Below are 18,636 nucleotides of genomic sequence, written 5' to 3' on the forward strand. Positions count from 1 at the left end.
AAAACCAGTGGCAACTCTAATCTCTTACCTAGGCCTGCACAACATAAGGCCCGAGGGGCCAGATCTGGCCCACAGGGACTTTTTTTGCTGGCCCTGAGGTAGGAGTATCTTGCAGTAAGAACCATGAACAGCAGGATTCATGAAGAGCTCTAGGACTGCATGCCTAGGTTTGGAGGCTGAAAGCAATGGTGACTCAGGCGGCGGCGGAGGATATTTATTTGGGGCTGGCATGTACTCCTGGTGCCCCACTGACTGAGCAGGGACAGGGCCTATTTTATGGGCACTCTCCTTGGTTAAAATTTGGGGTCCCTTGACAGGGAGAAAGACCCATAAGTGACATAGTTGCTTCCATTAATGTGCTTCATAATTAGTTTTAATGTCATAATGTACTGAAAATTGACCTCGGTCCCTGCATGCCAAGTTGGCCGAGTTGGTTCTGGCCCACTTGGGCATTTGGGTTGTGCACCCCTGCTCTTACCAGTCATGAATTCACTGAGGTTGTTCTCACGCGGAGCCTAACCCAGGCTAGGGAAGCCCAGCCTGGGTTAGGCCGCGCCTGAGAACCATCAGGATTGGGCCTGATCTCAGTGGGGCAGCGCCGCCTAGCTTGGCTTTTAAGACCGTTAGCCTGGGTTAATAGTGCCAACATGCCATTAGCCCAGGCCCCATCATCGTGTGTCTCCTTGGGCTTCATTTAGCCCATGGAGACACAGAGACAGATGCCTAGAACGCCTGTCTCCTGGGGGTATTCTGCAATGCACCGCGCTCGGCGTGCAGTGCATTGTGGGATACCCAGAGGCCAGGACACATCATCCTAGCCTTGAGAGCTCCACGCTGCCTAGCACAGTGGAGGATCGTCTGGGAGCATGATTCATACTCTCAGCAACTACAGATGGATTGTCTGGAGGGAAATAAGCTTCGTGCAGCCGTCCCCCCACCCGCCCGGTCAGGTGGATAGCTCCACTATGAGGCAGTAGGCAAACTACTATTACCTTGGCTTCCCCATACAATATGGAGATAATAATACTGACCTACCCTACAGGACTGTTGTAAGGATCACTGATATAATATTATGCCCAAGTATTTTGAACAACTAAAATGTACGATGTTGTTGTAGTATAATTCATACACATGACACTTGGCAAAGAAGGAGAGCAGAGGAACCCTAAGGAGCTTCTAGAAATTTAGAAACAATCTAGAAAAGAAAACAAAGGAGAAAACAGAGGAAGCTCAGGGAAATGGAGGCATGGGTAAACACAGACAGAATATGCATTTATTTCAGTTACATATACTTTGATTTGGTTACAGTAGGATATGTGGTCTAGGGGGTTGTGCTAAAAATGCTAACTATCAAGACAGAGAGGGAAAACAGTAAATTAGGCTTTGGGAAAGGCACTCTGCATGAGCTCAGAGGCATTCTATTGTTCTTTCACAAGGCTGGACAAGGCTTCAGAAGAGGTTGCACAATTGTGTCCCTGGCTACAATTAAACCTTTACAATTGATTCCTGTGGGGAATCAAAAGCCACCCACAAATTTACATATTGCTTTGCATCTGAGTCAGACGGAGGGGCAGAGTGGGTGTGCTTGGGCTGGGCAATTTACAAACTCTTGGAATAATCTGTCACCAGTTGGATTCTCACCTCCACTGGCCATAGAGTCATTTATTATTATCATCACACAATTTTTCCGCAGTTTTTGCCTAAGCAAATGTTTTGTACCATTGCAGGGGTCATTCCTTTCCATGAGTTCAGTTAACCAGAGTCAAGGCTGAGGGGGCCCAGCCTGCCTCCGGCCTGGGGTGGAAAAAACAGAGAAACACACAAGGCCCTGACTGAGCGTGGGGAGCTGAGAGCAAAGTTCCACCCTCCCTGCTGTGGACCTGGGGTGGGACCTTTTTGTGTTCTCTAAGCCTCCATTCTGCCAGTTCTAGCAGAGAAACATAACAATCGTTGAGGAAAAGTAAGCAGCCCTGTCATTCCTGTAGTACTTGTTAATTTGTACAGACTTTTACTATCTTTATCTTGCTCAATCTCACAGTAGATTTGTTAAGTTGCTCTTACTTTCATTTTAAACACAAGGGAACCTTTGGACACACAAAATGTTCATGGCAGTGGTGGGGTTTGAACCCAAGGACTCCCAGAGTTTACGAGATCACACTAGCCCTTTTTTTAGTTGCCTACAAACTACGCAAATGACAGGCACACACAATAAGAAGCATCCCTTTCCCAGCCAGACAACACTCCCTCCCCATAACTTGATTTCATCTCTCTCTCCTCACACTCCCCATGCTATACAAATCCATCTGCTGTCATTCCCCTTCATCTCCGTCTCCATGCATTCTCCCATACTATGTCCCTCCAGCTCTCTATTTGCACTGCCTCACAGTCACATGTATATATCCCTTGGTAGAAATATCTCCATCCAGCTCCCTCACTCCCATTGTCCCTTATTGGCTAATTCCACACATGCATGTTGACCACTCCAGAGCCCTATACACACAATAGCACTCTTCACATGTTTTAAATCCAAGTGGCGCTCACAGGTATAGTACCCAGTGAGCAAGAAGTCCATCCTGGCACTGGCACTCTCTCTCTCTCTCACACACACACACACCCACTCCAGGCTCTAGGCACTTCCGTGATTGGCAGTCTGGGGAGATCCAGGCTGCCAATCACACAAGCGCTTTCCCTCGTGTTTATAGTTGGTTCCCCCTTTGCAGAGGACGGCCCCTTTAATCGTGAGTGGCTGGAGAGAAGTGTTGAGTGACAGCGTCGGCGGTGGGACTTCCTACTTTTGGCACTGTGTGAGTGCCACTTGGATTAATGAAGAAGGCTACTGGATTAATTGAGATTAATCTATTGGATTAAAAGAGGGCACTTGGATTAACTGAAGAGGGCTATTATGTTCAACACTTGTACCACACGTGTAGAGTGTAAACAGGTACAGATCTGTATACAGGTACAGCAATTCACATGTTGTGCCGAACACACATACAGCAGTAAGCTCCCTATCTGTACCATGCATTTGAAGGGCTTGCACCCAGGTTAACGTTTTAAATGAGCACAGGTACATCTGTACACTTGTGCAACTTAATATTTGAATAGGGCTCCTGTCTCCTTAGTCAAAGACTTCCCGCTGAACACGAGCTGTGAGGAGATACTAGGAAACCTGCCCAGTCAGTAGCATTTGATGGGAGATGGGTAATTCGCACCCACAAAGTAATCACTTCAGGCAGCTTTGCACACGCATGGAAGTTCAAGGGGTGACTTCACATGTGGGAATGAACCATCCAACAACATTATTATTATTATTATTTCAATTTCTATACCGCCCTTCCAAAAATGGCTCAGGGCGGTTTACACAGAGATTCACATATCCTCAAGTGCTAAAAGGTTTGCTGACTTCTTTCAGACAGTCAGTTCACACATCCCTTTCCAAATCCTCAGACAAGCATAGGGTAGTACAACCTAGTGAGAAACGGAGCAATTATCTGCATGTATGGACTCATCTTTTAACAAAGCCAAACCATAGGAGTTTCTCTATTACTGCCTGACTCCTGACATCATTCACTTGTCAAACCCCAGCTTTCCCTCAATCCCAGTTCTGCCTGTTTGCTGAAGAATCTAAAATGCCCAGATACGGATTAAGTTCTCTCTCTGTTACGTACAGCACCCAGCACAAGAAGAGACCTGCTACTCTGCCCAGAGATGCAAGTTTAGGGTGGTATAGAAATATATTTTTAATTTTTCCCCCAACATAAATACTCCATTAATTGCTGCTGCATTAGAAGCATGTCTTTTGGTTTATGCAGCAGGTCCCTCCATGCAGGGGCGTAACTATACTAGGGCAAGGGGAGACAGTTGTCTGGGGGCCCACTGCCTTGGGGGGCCCCAGAGGCAAGTCACATGACTGACTCCCCCAGCCGCACCCCCCCCCCGGGCTTCCTTCAGTTGTAGTCATCCTCCGAAATTGATGTGAGTGTTAAGACCTGGAGCTACCAGAACAGCATGTCTTTCTCTAGTACCTTCTTTACTTCATGAGCTGAGCTTCAGTGAGGGGGGGCCATTTTACAATCTTATCTCTGGGCCCACTCCAACCTTGTTACGCCCCTGCCTCCATGCTTTCCTGGTGTCATCTTCTTACCCTCCCCCGTTGGTAGGAGTTTTGTTTGTCCACTTTCTGCATAAATGATTCTTTTCATATGACTTTTAAAAAAAGATCACATGGAAAATATTGCACAAAACTCGAGCTGAAACCAAATGTAAACATCTGCAATTGTGCAAAAACACCAACTAAAATTTAAAGCAACCTCTCACCTCTTACTATGAAGGACAACCCTATCAATGGCGACTAGCCTTGGTTGCTATAGTATATAGGCCACTTCCCAGTTCAGGAAGGATGCCTCTGGATACACCCGTGGCAGGGGAGCAACAGCAGGAGACGGGGCATTCCTCCATCTCCTGCTTGTGGGCTTCTTGGAAGCATCTGGTGGCCCACTGTGGGAAACAGGCTGCTGGACTAGATTGGCCTTCAGCCTGATCCAGCAGGGCTGTTCTTACTTACTTAGTTAGTAATTGCATTTATATCCCGCTCTTCCTCCGAGGAGCTCAGAGCAGTGTACACGCTTATTTTTATCCTCACAACAACCCTGTGAGGTAGGTTAGCCTGAGAGATACATGACTGGCCCAGAGTCACCCAGTGAGTTTCATGGTTGAATGGGGATTTGAACTTGGGTCTTCCCGGTCCTAGTCCAACACTCTAACCACTATGCTATGCTGGCTGCTCTTATGTTCTTAATGTTGTGCTTGTCAGGCAAAACAAAAAACCAAAAAACAGGTTTGTCTGAGGGTGTGTAGAGCACCAGGTTTGCACAGGAGGTCCCAGGTTCAGCTGCTAGCTATGTTCCCCTGCGCTCACCTACGCAGGACTTAGGAAAGACCCATCTGAGGCTTTAGACTAGTCCCTGCCAGTCAGTGGTCACCACAGTCAAAGTCGATGGGCCGTTGGTCTGATGTAGTAATAAAGCAGCTTCATAATCCCGACTAGCCAGTGATCTGAGTGTGACCTTAAGCCTGTTTTCTTGGAACGGAACAGGGGTGTAGCAATAACTGAACAACGGGTGCGCGGGTGGTGAGTGGGTAGACAAATGTCTCTGCCTGGTTCCCTGAGGAAGAGAGGACCATCCATGGACTGGATGGCAACAGCTTGCTCTTTGTTCTCCTGCCTCTGAAGAAGGGGACAGGGGCCATCTTCATATTGCCCCAGCCCCACTCTTGCTATGCCCCTGGAAGGGAATTCCATGCAATCATCGTAACTTGCTTTAGAATGATTATTTCAGGGGTGCACCTAGGTAAATTTGGAGCCCGGACCTATAGGCCTTTGGAGGCCCCCTCCCCCTCCCCTGCAAATTAACATCATCATGCTAGGCCAGGGGACTACACCACCCGGGGGCAAAGACTAAAGAGGATTTGGGGGCCCCCAGGGGCTGTTGAGGTCCTGGACTTCCCCGGAGTCCAGGGGCAAGAGCATCTCTATACTAGATTTAATATTGGGATGGAACGACTCGTTCTCACGTGACTGGAGTCTCTAGAACCCCACGCACATGGCATTAAAAATTCCCATTTAAGCAGGCTACCGATTATCCGAACTTTTTTGGATTTCAGTTCAGCGAGGTTCTTCTTTTTTTAAAGAAAAAGTTCGATTCAAACACAGCCCTCTTGAAATAATAATTTCAAAAGCAACGCCCCTGACTTGGTTTATTAAATTTCGTTTCACTCGGTTGAGTCTAACTCCGTTTTCATGGTAACGCGGGGCAACCAATCACAACCAAACCTCTCGACCTAGAGTTGGCACCGAGCGCTCGATTTCCTTCAAGCAAGGAAAACCCCAACGTGACATCATCAGCTCTCTGCAAAGGAGAAGAAAAACGAGAGGAGCCCACCATCCCACCACTTTGCAACGCCGTGGCTGTAGGGGACACGGGGAGATGCGTGGCGCTTCCTTCTTCCCCCGCAATCCATCGATCGCAACGTCTTCCAAATATTCCTCAGCGCTCTCCTGGCTCCTCTCCCAAATTCCCAGCGCTGGCAGTTTAATGAGATCCATCCTGCCCACCCCCCGTCCCGTCGAGGGGGAGGGAGGGAGACTCCTCCTTTTGTGAGTCATTCCCGGGCAAGAGGGGAAGGGAGGCGGGGAGCGCTCACGTTCCCGGCGGCGGCTCGGAGAAAAGACTTAGGCGAGCGAGCGAGCGGCAGGGAGGGAGGCAGCCTCCGAGTCCGGCTGGGATTGTCCTGCTGCGTGTCTTCTTGTCCCGTCCGTCCAGACGACCTGCTCCTCGCCCCGGCACAGCCATGCTTCCTCGGGCCCTGCTGCTTCTCTTCAGCTTGCCTTGCGCTTGTTGGGGCTTCAACCTGGACACCGAGGCGCCGTCGCTTTTCCACGGCCCCCCAGGCAGCTTTTTTGGCTTCTCGGTGGACTTTTACCTCCCGGAGGCGCAGAGGTAGGGGCAAGGCAAAGCGCGGCGGCGTGGCTAGGGGGAGAGGGGGGCGTCGTGGGATGGCCCCTCCACTCTCTCTCTCCCCCCACCACCTCTGTGCCACGGGGGCTCCGATCGTCTGTGGAGATGGGAATGAAGGCGTGGGGTGGCGGGTATTGATCAGGAGGCAGGCGCGCGCACAGGATCGGAGGTGTTGAGCACTTTGGTAACACTTTGATAACTTAGCCAGAAAAGAAGATTGAATGGAATGGGACGGGATTGATTTGGCTGGAGGAATTGTGTACACACACACACACACACACGCACCCCAAATCACGCCCCCCTCCATTTGGCTGGCGGGCCGCCCGCTCCCTCTTTCCAGCCCCACTAAGTGGTTGCAGACCCATACCGTCCCCCGCCTGATGTGTTTCCTCCCAGCCCGCTCCCGTTACTCGGGATCTCCACCACCCCGCACTCTCCCCCCTTGGCTACGGCTGCTGTTGCTGCTGCTGCTGCTCAACTGCAGAGGGACACACGGCGGCCCAACCCTGCCGCCGCAGGCGAGACTGGAGGATTTTCCGTGAGCGCCCCCCCCCACCTCCACTCGCTCTCGCCCCCAACAGGCTCGGAACGAAGCATTTCCTGTAATCGGAGCTGAGCCCCGCCGCTCTGGTTCGAGAGATTGGGGCGGGGGGAGAGAGGAGAAGGGGATCGGGCTGGCTGGGTCTGAGTGAGCTGGCGGGGAAAGAGACCACAGTGATGGAGACCATTCGCACCAAACGCTTTGTGGGGATAAGTCTGGGGAAGTGGAGGAGGGCGCCTGCCTGCTCTGAGCCCTTTCCATCCCCGTCCCCGATTTTGAGGAATATTCTGCAAGGGAGATTGACACAATCGCTAGCCGATTTATTCCATTTCCACCCACCTCTGCATTTCTTGAGGTGTTGAGAGGGGAGAGGGGAAATCTGCCAAGGAAAAGTGCTTGAGAGAGGTTGTAGGATCCTCTTGGATCTCCTCTCCCTGTGTGGGGACTCTAGTGGAGTATTCAGCTAATCTACTCTCCCCATCCTGAGCCATGGGTGCCCAGGTCTTAGTAGTAGGCTGATGGTTTCCCTGGCAGGAAAGGATGGTTGGACCTCCTTCTGCTGGGAGTCTCAGGCATCTGGCAAAAGGGTTGGGTGCTGAGCACACACCCCTTGTTATCTGGGAGGGAGGAATGGTGCTTGAGATGATGGGAGTCCTGTGGCAGGTCATCTCCTCTATCCGCTGGCCCAGAGAGAGAATTGAGCACAGTGGCTAACCCCTACTTGGGCACATGCACGTGCGCGCACACACAGGTAATTAGAAAGGCATGCACAGGTCAAAGAGGTGGGGTGCCATCTGGCAGAAATGTTTAGGAGAACAGCACAGGGGGAGTAGAGTGTGTGTGTGTGTGTGTGTGATGCAAGTGTATGGGACTGGACTTCTCCCATCTCCAAACTGAGTACTAGGCAACGAGTTGGCTGTTTGCTTGGTGCCACCAACAAGACCTTCCATCATCCATATAGATAAATACATAGGTGGTGGAATTAGCTTGCGTATGTTGTCTGTTGCCGGTCTGGGTCTCCAGAAGATCTGTTAAGGCTGCCGTCCTGTGCACTGTTACTTGGGAGTAAGTCCCATTTAATTCACCAGGACTTCCTTCCAAGTAAACCAGCATTTTAAGATCAGGCTGTGCAGACTGTGCAGTCTCTTAGAATGTGCACACAAGTTTGCATGCTGAAGTTGACTAGCCCTTTAGTTAGATCCTCCCCATCACTGCTGTGTGATTAGAGTTACCATAGGAACATAGGAAGCTGCTGTCTACTGAGTCAGACCATTGGTTCATCTAGCTTAGTGTTGACTGGCAGTGGCTCTTCAGGGATTAAAGCAGGAGTCTTTCCCAGCCCTACCTGGAGATGCCAGGAATTGAACATGGAGCTTTCTGCATATAAAGCAGATGCCCTATCACTGAGTTACAGCCCCCTTCTCGCATGCTTACAAACGTGCATTGAAAGAATGCTGGGGAGGAACCCTTTCAGCCTTTTAAGTTTCTTTAAAGATCTTTAAACAGAGAAGAGTGGTGTTGTTTTTTAAAGCTGTAACTCATCGGCATTAAGATATTATCATTCTACGCCTTTATTATGTGACCATTGTGCTTGACACTTTAAAAAGCCAGCACAGTTCGGGGATGAGAGTTTGTGTTTGGATTTGGGGAAACCTGGATTCACATCACTACCTATGAAGCATGCGGGGTGGGGGGGCTTGGAGGGGAATGACTTTTCTCAGACCAGCCTAGATGACGTGGTGGTTGTGAGGCTCCTTAGAGGAAAAACAGGATACAGATACTGTAAGGATTCCTAGCCTCTGGACCTGGGCCCTCTGTGTAGTTTGTGCAAGAGGTGTTGAAGGCATGTCCCTCATTCTAGGTTCTCCTGGCTGAGCGGAGATCTCTGTGGCCATCCACCTTCTTCTGGGTGCTGCTGGCGTGGGCATGATGGCGATCTCTTGTCAGTGTCTCCTCCCTTACCACCCCTCTTGTCCCCAGGCTTTGCCCTGCTGGTGCTGCTTGGCAAGGGTAGAAATGGCAGGCCTGATCTGCTTCTCACAGGAGGGGTGTTGGGAAAGGATGGAGCTCCTCTCAGCCCTGGAGAAACTGCACCCATGCCCACTCGCTCGCCATTTAGCTTCCGTCATCCCAAGCCCGAGCAAACAAACTGTCCCGTACCAGATAAATATTAGAACTGTGCAGTCAAAGGGCAGAAGTTAAACTTCATCTCAATGCCCCTTTTGTATGTAACCCTGGTGGGTCCTCCTTGTGCAGCTCCTAGTGGTACTTGCATGGCAGGAGACATTCCCTTTGGACGCTGCGCCCATTTTCAGCGAAAGGAAGCCAATGCAGCATGTGGCTGCAACTCCATTACCAGCTCAAGAAGAACCCAGGTGTCCTGGTTTCTGGCAGGCTGCCCTGGCTCAGTGTTAAGCCCTGGTCCTTGGCCAGCCCCTGCTGCAAACTGCCGGGCCCTGCCCTCTTCCAAAGAGCTAGAGATAGAACCCAGGAGCCCTGACCCTTCGTGCCTCAATAGGGATGGGCTGGGGGTGGGCAACAACTCAAATCTTGTTGCTACAGTTTTCTAGGAAGGCTGGCTAAAAATTAGACCGCACGGCACATGACCATTTCTCTTCACCTCCAACGTTCTGGACTGGTGCAAGCAGGTCCACTGGAAAAGAGATGGACAAGCAGGTCCAAAGCAGAGTTTGAGGTGAGGATCTCTCCGCATGCTTAAGTGCAACAACGTTCGCACTTGCGTGCAAGAAGGAGCCTACAAAACCAGTTATAGGTGATCCTGTGACTTGTAGCTCAGTGGTCAAGCATCTGCTTTGCATGCTAAAGGCCCCAGGCTCAATCTGTGGTCCCTCCGGGTAGGGCTGGGAAAGGTTTCCTGTCTGGAACCCTGGAGAGCAGCTGCTGGTCAGTGTTGCTCAACTTCGGCCCTCCTGCAGATGTTGGCCTACAATTCCCCTAATCCTTGGCTATTGGCCACTGTGGCTGGGGATTATGGGAGTTGTAGTCCAAAAACAGCTGGGGGGCCTGAGTTGAGCAGGCCTGGTGTAGACAATGCTGATCTAGATGGACCAAGGATCTGACTCAGTACAAGACAGCTTCCTGTGTATAATGTTTGCACATACGTGTAATGCATAGTGCTGGGAAGCTACAGCCCATGATGGCATTGTAGCATAGGAGCATGCAGTAAATGCATCCGTCACCACATTCTGCATGTGGGTTACATGCCTGTACATGCAAGTGCATTCTGTGCAAGGATTTTTGTCACATGAGAAGCAGCTCTGATAACTGAGGTTACCCTTTTTGCAGCCCAAATCACTTTGTGTCTGCTACTGGATACTTGCCCTGCCCTGTTCAAGCCAGTAACCAAGAGGATGAAGCATCAACTTCTCTCCAACACAACCTACTTTTTAGTCTATCCCAGTTTTCATGCTTGGAACAATAATAAGTTGTTTCTTTATGAAGGACTAGAGATTGAAATCGGAATGGGATATGAGTTAATTTCTGTCTGTCTGAGCTATGGAGGCGGTTAATTGTCTGGTACTGGGGAAAACATTTTGGACTGGCAAACTGTCCATCAGAGGATAAGAATGGGCGTGGAAATGTTGCCAGAAAGATGTGTGGTAGTGGTGTGGGTGGGTGAGTGTCCAAGCTGGCTTTGCCCGAACTGTTTTCCCCTTGTCCCATTTCCTCTCCCCATCCCTTGGGACCTCATTCTTTCCCCAGCCTCATCTGTATTATAGGAACGTAGGAAGCTTTATACTGAATCAGACCATTAGACCATCATCAAGCTCATAGGAACATAGGAAGCTGACATATACTGATTCAGACCATTGGTCTATCTAGCTCAGTATTGTCTTCACACACTGGCAGCAGCTTCTCCAAGGTTGCAAGCAGGAGTCTCTCTCGGCCTTTGGTAACGTACTGTATGCTTTGGTAAATCTTGTCCTATATTAAAAAAAATCTTGCCCTATCTTGGAGAAACCAGGGAGGGAACTTGAAACCTTCTGCTCTTCCCAGAGCTGCTGCATCCCCTGAGGGGGATATCTTTCAGTACTCACACTTCTAGTCTCCCATTCATATGCAGCCAGGGCGGACCCTGCTCACCTAAGGGGACGAGTCATGCTTGCTACCACAAGACCAGCTCTCCATTCCTCAATATTGTCTACACCGACTGGCAGCAGCTCTCCAGGATTCCAGGCAGGAGTCTTTCCCAGTCCTACCTGGAGATGTCAGGGTTTGAACCCAGGACCTTCTGCATGCCACGCAGGTACTCAGCCACTGGGCTGTGGCTCCATCCTTATCTCAGACTCTGGCCTCCTTCCTCACTTCTCTTCAGTTATATCCCATACCGGCAGCTATGCTGGAAAAATGGTGGACCTGCTTATGGAAATGTGACTTAGAGATGGGGCAAGCCCTTTCACAGTGGGCTGACTGTTTTTTTCTTTGTTTTTGCTCCAAACCTTGGTTAATCCCCTGCCCCGCCCCGCTTCTTCGAGTCCTGAACTGGGACAACACGGTTGTGTTTCTAGACGGTAACTGTGTTGGTTGTTGCTCCTTTCAGTGCGTCCACATTCATTCTTGCCAAGTGAGGTGCCCACAGGTTTGGTTGCCATGCAACAGCCCTCTTCTGGTGATTGCCTCTTCTCTCATTTCTAACTTCACACTCTACTTCAGAGGGACTTAGAACCTCCCAAGAGCCTAGAACAAGGGAAGAGGCAGCATCTTATCTCTTGACTTGACACAGCACTTGACACAGGAGGCTCTCTGAGGGCTTCTGCAGCCTGCAAGAGACCTTGCGGTAGGGTCAGGCTCAGTGGTGATGAGAAATAATGGCTAAGCAGGGAAATGCTTGACTAACAAGCAGAAGGCTGCCAGTTTGAATCCCCGCTGGGGCTATATCAGGCAGCAGCGATATAGGAAAGATGCTGAAAGGCATCATTTCATACTGTGCGGGAGATGGCAATGGCAAACCCCTCTTGTATTCTACCAAAGAAACCCCACAGGGTTCTGTGGTGCCAGGAGTCGAAATTGACTCAACGGCACACTTTTCCTTTAGCAAGGTACAGTGCACAAATAGCTATGCAATGGTCTCACTGCTATATATTGCATCGCTCAAGGGGAGGCTGTTCTGCTAGCCTGTTGCCTAATACTTTCATCATGTGCATAAGACAGAATTCTTGAAGCGGTCCTGTAGTCAATATTGGATAATGATGAGTGATGACTCCTCTGCTGAGCGGCTGCTTTAGAAACTGCAGCCTCTCCAAGCGCTGCAAAAGGGTCACAAAAGTTGCCGCAGCCCAGTAGCTAGTTCACTATACAAAGGTGATAGAAGGAGGAAAAGGGTAGGGTCTGGGAAAAATGCCAACCTCCTAGAATCTTGATACTAGTGCCCAGAAATCGGCAAAATACTACTTTGGTCTAGGACAGGCCTGCTCAACTTTGGCCCTCTTGCAGATGTTGGCCTACAACTCCCATAAGAGGAGAGCTGGTTTTGTGGTAGTAAGCATGACTTGTCCCCTTAGCTAAGCAGGGTCCATCCTGGTTACATATGAATGGGAGACTAGAAGTGTGAGCTACACTGTAAGATATTCCCCTCAGGGGATGGAGACGCTCTGGGAAGAGCAGAAGGTTCCAAGTTCCCTCCCCGGCAGCATCTCCAAGATAGGACTGAGAGAGAGACTCCTGCCTGCAACTTTCGTGTAGCCAGTCTGTGTAGACAATACTGAGCTAGATGGACCTATGATCTGACTCAGTATAAGGCAGCTTCCTATGATCCTATAATCCCTGGCTATTGGCTGCTGTGACTGGGAATTATGGGAGTTATAGTCCAAAAACAGCTGGGGGGGGAAGTTTAGCAGGCCTGGTCACAGGCCGTTGTGCCCCCTGACTAGCCCTCAAAGCGTGGCTGCTAAAGGATCAGGAAACCTGGAGAACAAAGCTGAGAGAGACCAACCACTATCAAAGCATGGATGAAAAATGTTTTACCCTTTACTGACCTGGCATTCAGCAGTAGCACCCTAATCTTTGAAAGAGAGTTCTCAGAGCTCCTTGGGGCTGCAGGATCGGGAGAAGAGCTGGAAAAAAGAAACAGACCTCAATTGTCTCGACCATTTCCCCCTGTAACGGCCTGCCCAGCTCCCACTGCCGTATCTCCCTCTGCCCGCTACTTGAGAAAGTTATCACCATGGAAGTGGAAGCAGCTATACAAAAAAGACTCATCTGTGATATTTTCTCTCTCTGTAAAATGATAACATTTTCAGTGGTGGGGGGGAGGGATATCACATTTTAAAACCCAAATTTTATGGTGCTTCATGATGCAGCCCTACTCACAACCAGTACATGGGGTTATTTGGGAATAAAATAGTAGAAACCAAGAGCAAGATGAGGTTGGCTTTTGTTTAAAATGCTGGAAGAAATTGGAAATGGGTTTCTCATTTAGCTGGGCTAAATGGATGTATGAACATTCTTGCCCACCACTGTCCACCCTGATTGGCAGCAGTTCTTCCAGGTTTTAGACAGATTTCCTCCCACTTGAGATTCTTTCAGCTGGAAATGGTAGGGATTGAATGTGGGAATCTTTGACATACAAAGCATTTGCTCTACCCCTGAGCTACAACACCTCCCAGTAGTGTCTGAACATACGATACTGCCAAAAATTGAGCTGAACCATTAGTCCAGTGATCTTCATTCCACAGACCATGCTGGTGGCCCTCGTTCCCCCTGTCCCCCCCCACATTGATGGGGTGTGCACGTTCCCTGCGCCTTCTGCCGCATCTTCCGAACAGTGGCAGGAGGCGGGAAAGTCAAAAAGGTGCCTGGCAGCATATTCAGTATGCACCTTTTCCTCTCAATGTTGGGGCGTGTGCCGCTGGGGGGGGCGGCGGCGCTTGACCAAGCACAGGCCTGTGGCAGAAGGCATGGGGGGGATGCTGGTGTGGGGGGTGCACTGGCAGTCCCCACAAAGATCACCGCATTTAGTCTGTCACAGTACTTGACAGATCCCAGGCGCCAGGGAGCCATGGCCCCTAGAAAATTAAGTATGGTGCCTACACTAGGATATTCTGTAGAGTTATTTAATAAAATTTGCCCCAGGCAGTCCTAAGCATGTTACCTGTAAAGGGGATAAAGAGAAGTCCATTTACCTGCCCGCTTCCCAGTGTCCATTTTGTCAAGTGTCTATTGCCTGGCTCCCAAAGTTTGGGTCTGGCTCCTGGAGCCAAAGAAACTTGGTCGAGGCCTGGTCTATCTTGGAGTTGGAGGGTCAAAGTTGTACCACAGCCCTGATCTAGGCCACTCTTGTCTGCTCTGACTAGCCGTTGCTCTCCAAAATCTCAGGCAGAGGCTGCTTTTCCAGTTCTGCTAACTTAGATGCATTTCAGTTCCAGAGGCCAGAGCCTGAACCTGCAACTCGTATGCGTGAAAAGTGCGTGCTATATCCCTGGGCTGTATCCCCGCCACCGCCCCAAGTACTACCTTTTAAAGTGCAAAACTTAGCAGCTCTTACAAATGTGACCTTTTTTGGGTTGCCAGAGCAGAGTCCGTTGCCGAGATTCCAGGGCGGAAAGTGACAACACGAGCTTTTTATTGCAGGAAGGGTTGGCTGGAGCAAGGGGTGGATTCTGTACAGTGTTCACTTCCTGGCAGGCTACCCAGTTCAGCGCACAGGCTCCAACTGTCCCCATTTATCAGGGACAGCCCCTCTTTTTCGGGTAAATCCTTGTCCTGTCTTTGGTTTGGGAAGATGCCTTTGAACACTCACACAGTTGCACGTCTATGCACTAGAATGTCTTCAGATTTTAATCCTTTCCCCTGTGTCCTAGGATTTAGATCTCTGGATGGGAAGGTATGGCTGTATCTTGATGCTGGCGCACAGGCATGTTAATGGGCACACGTGGATGCAAACCCCCAGTTTATTGCTTCCCTTCCATCCATCCCCTCCCCTAACTGCATATCCAGATAGTAAATGTTGCTGAATGTGGCAGCGATTCCATAATAAGTACAACCAGATCTGCTGTGAGACTGAACATTCTATTAAAGTTTCCTAAGTTTACAAAAAGGAGGGGGGGCGGAGTGGGGGGAAGTGTTATGGCAAATCACTAACAAAGTGCTTCCAAAACCAGAGCAGGACAGACTGCTGCTGAGTAAATGAATCCAATGTGCAGCAGACAGAGAAGAGCCCTCAGTGGTGTGTAAACTGGGGGGGGGGGGAGAGCTCCAGCTGAAAGAGGCGTTACAAGTATGTGGGAGTGTCCCTATGAAATGTGGGAGGGTGTGTGAGTTTCCCAGACCTCCTCTGCTGCTTGCTCTGTGGCTGCATTTTGTGGGGCTGCATATTTCCCCCTTGCCTTCACCTGCACATCAGGGAGCCCTCAGTTGTCCTAGACCAGGGCGACGCAATGTCAGCCCTCCAGTTGTTGTAGTACTACAACTCCTATCATCCCCAGCTACAGTCATCAGGGATGATGGGCGCTGTAGTCCAACAGCAGCTGGAGGGCCAGGGTTGTGCAACTTCTGTTCTAGAACCTTTCCGGTCCTGCAGTAGCTGCTGCTGTTACAACTTCATGTCTACGGAATGTTGGCAGTTTACTAAGTGTTCTAGAAGTGACAATGGTATCTGCCCAGAGGAGCTTACAATCCACATAAGATGGATGAAGCAGTTTTTAATTCCTAGAAAGAGAGCTGTCAGGGATCAGGTCTGCCTTGAAGTCACAGCTGCCGCTGCTCAGGAAATATCCTCCTTTAATCCCAGAGGAGTGTGGGTAGGCAGTTGTTGCTTAGTTGTGAGGCTGCTATGATACTTAAATGGAGACTCCATGTTCAGAGGCAGTATGCCCGTGAATACTAGATGGTGGAGAAAGCCAGGGAGGGCTGTTGCCTTCTTCTGACCCTCCCTGTGGGCTTCCAAAGGCACCTGGTTGGCCATTACTGAAAAAAGAATGCTGGACTAGACAGACCTTTGATCCAGCCGAGCTGCTCTTGTATTCCGGTGAAAAGCATTCTACGTGTGCTCAGAATCACTCTTGAGCTACTCTGCATGTAATCCTAGGCTGCCTGAGCCCTAGTATTGGAAACCGGTTTGGGGGCTTAGTTCTAGCTCAGATTAAACCGCAGAGGGATAGATGAGTAGTGTGGATAGGGCAAGGGGCAGAAGTGGGAGCAAGAGGAGAGGCAATGGCTGGTTCGGGAACTGCAGTTCTCCCCAAGTTCTGCAGTTCTCCTCTTGCTGTCCTTAAGGGAATGGCTCCTGGCTTTTCTCTGAATTGCCCGTTGCACTGTCTGGCGCAGCAGAAGTGTCTCTGTTCCCAAGCCCAGTTCTATATAATTGCTAGCTCTGGGATGGGATGCTTCTGGTGATTATGTTTGGGTGGGGGGGAGGCATTGTTTGTCCTGTGAACGTGGTGCCAAATTATATAACCCACAAGCTCTCAGTCAATCATTGTGGCTAATTAGCCCGTTATTCAGAAGAAAAGACCCAGGGGGAGGGGGGGAGAGAGAGAGGGGGAACTGCCACATCAGGCAGTGTGGCATTGGCAGTGACCTGCACTGATGAATGAGCCGTCGCAGATCAACCAGCTCAGGTAGAACTTCCACATCACCTCCAGTGCATGGAATCCATCCACACATTCACCTGCATGCAGCTAAATAAAGCACATGCATTGTGAACTGGCAGTGTGTGTGTGTGTGTGTGTGTGTGTGTAGAGAGAGAGAGAGGTGTCATGTATGTTTTTCTATTCCATTACTTGATTTGTGATGCTCTACTTTGCCTCTGTGGCAGCTAGATCTCACTGTGGGTACTGTTCTGTTCCTGCTACAGCTAGGTCCCTGGCACTGGTGTGGGGCTGATTATAAGGAGGAAAACATTTTTGTACATGCTCAGAGGCAACCTCTAGAGTATATGTCTCCTTCATACAGTCCAGGGTTGACTCCTGGCATTGGAAACAGGCTCCATGACTAAGCCCTGGGGTGACTCGCCTGAAGTCCAACCCTGCCATCCCCTCCGCTTATATTTAGTGGCAAGAGTGCTCGGAGCTGTACACAACATCAAAGCAATGTGTTTCCGCTCAGAGGGCTCATGCCCTACCTTAGACGAATGAGACAGGGAGTGGGGCTGCGTGGGTGGGGTGGGGGACAGATTTCAGGGACTGCTGGTGTGTAGTGAAGGTGTGGGTGGAGAATTCAGAGGGGATCCGAGGTGTTGGCAAGGTGAGGGAAGGGTGGCCCCTGGAGTGGTGGGTCTTGAGGAGGGATTTGAAGGAAGAAAGGGAGATTGACTGTTGCAGAGGGATGGGCTGAGTGGCATGCAGTCCCGCCACAGAAAGTCTGGCAAGTTCAGCAGGGCAACTCCTTCTCTTTGATCCTAAGTCTCTAAAGGGGATGCTTTGATGGCATCCAGTGACTCTGTCTGCTCTGGGTTTAGTCTAGAGCCAGCTTTCTTCTTTGCTCATCAGGCAGGGGTGTGGCCCCTCCTCCCCTGCTCAGCTGGCCTGACCCCAGACCACACCGGGCCAGAGGCGGCTTTGTACTCTCTGTGGCTTTGCCGGGGGCAGGCTGGCATCGGCCTGAGGAGCGTGGGATTTCCTCCTAGTTGCAGGGTTGAGGTCTGGAGCTTGGTGTCATAAGCCCTGTCCATGTCACCCTGACTAGTTTGTGTGGGTGTCACCAAACGTTTTTCTTGAGACTTTGAAAAAGGTACAGCCACTTAAACAAAAAGAGGCTGCCATTGACTGTGCCTTGACATTTTCCCCTTTCAGTTTAAGCTACCACTCTCCGTGCCAAAAAGGAAAGAACGTGATTGCGTGAGTGTTGCTCTTAGAGCAGCCCAACACTCAAGCCCCATTCAGACATTATGTTGTACCCACGTTCAGGTTTCTGTACATATTTTTGTGTATATGATTGTGCCTGCATTCATTTTAAATGCGAACATGGTGCAGGCCCCCTGAAATACAGGATACAGATTGGAAGTGTGCTGCTGTACATGCATTCAGCATAACATATGAATGATAACTGTGTACAGTTCTGCACCGGTGTACGTTGTACACCAATTGTATGAGTGTTAAACGTAGTGTGTGAATAGGACTTAAGCAATGTTCTTTTCTAGGAATGGCTACCATTTCTAAACCAAACTTATCTGGAGTGCTTCTCCTGTTATATCAGTGGCTTAAGTCCTATTCACATGTTATATTCACCACATAAATCAGTGTACAGTAAATGCACATACAAATTTGTACACACATACTGTATAGTTATTCATGTTATCTTGAGTGGCAGCATAGCAGTACGCTTCCTATCTCTATCCTGCATTTTACGGGGGCTTGTACCTAGGTTCACTTTTAAAATGAATGCAGGAACAGTCATTTACACAAAAATATGTACAGAAACCTGAATGTAGGTACAACATTGACGCAGCCCTTCACACAAAAACATGTACATGTGTACGGACACCTGGACACACATACAACTTAATGTCTGAATGGGGCTTTATAGGAGATAGATCTACGGTGTGCATTCGTATGCACACACACTCCATTCATACTTGGGAAACTGGTGTGATGGACAGAGCATTGATATCAACTTCCA

At 49.7% G+C, this 18,636-nt stretch overlaps 1 protein-coding gene across 1 annotated transcript in view; it reads left to right on the forward strand.

Moving 5' to 3' along the window:
* The first annotated feature begins 6,164 nt into the window (after positions 1–6,164).
* ITGA5 (integrin subunit alpha 5) overlaps positions 6,165–18,636 on the forward strand; it is a 119,447-nt gene continuing 106,975 nt past the window's right edge. The window contains exon 1 of the mRNA XM_053301226.1: positions 6,165–6,500. Within this exon, the coding sequence (XP_053157201.1) occupies positions 6,352–6,500 (149 nt within the window). The 5' untranslated portion in view covers positions 6,165–6,351. The remainder of the gene's footprint in view (positions 6,501–18,636) is intronic.

Source organism: Hemicordylus capensis, chromosome 2 (genome assembly GCF_027244095.1).
Source record: "Hemicordylus capensis ecotype Gifberg chromosome 2, rHemCap1.1.pri, whole genome shotgun sequence".
Lineage (NCBI taxonomy): Eukaryota > Metazoa > Chordata > Lepidosauria > Squamata > Cordylidae > Hemicordylus > Hemicordylus capensis.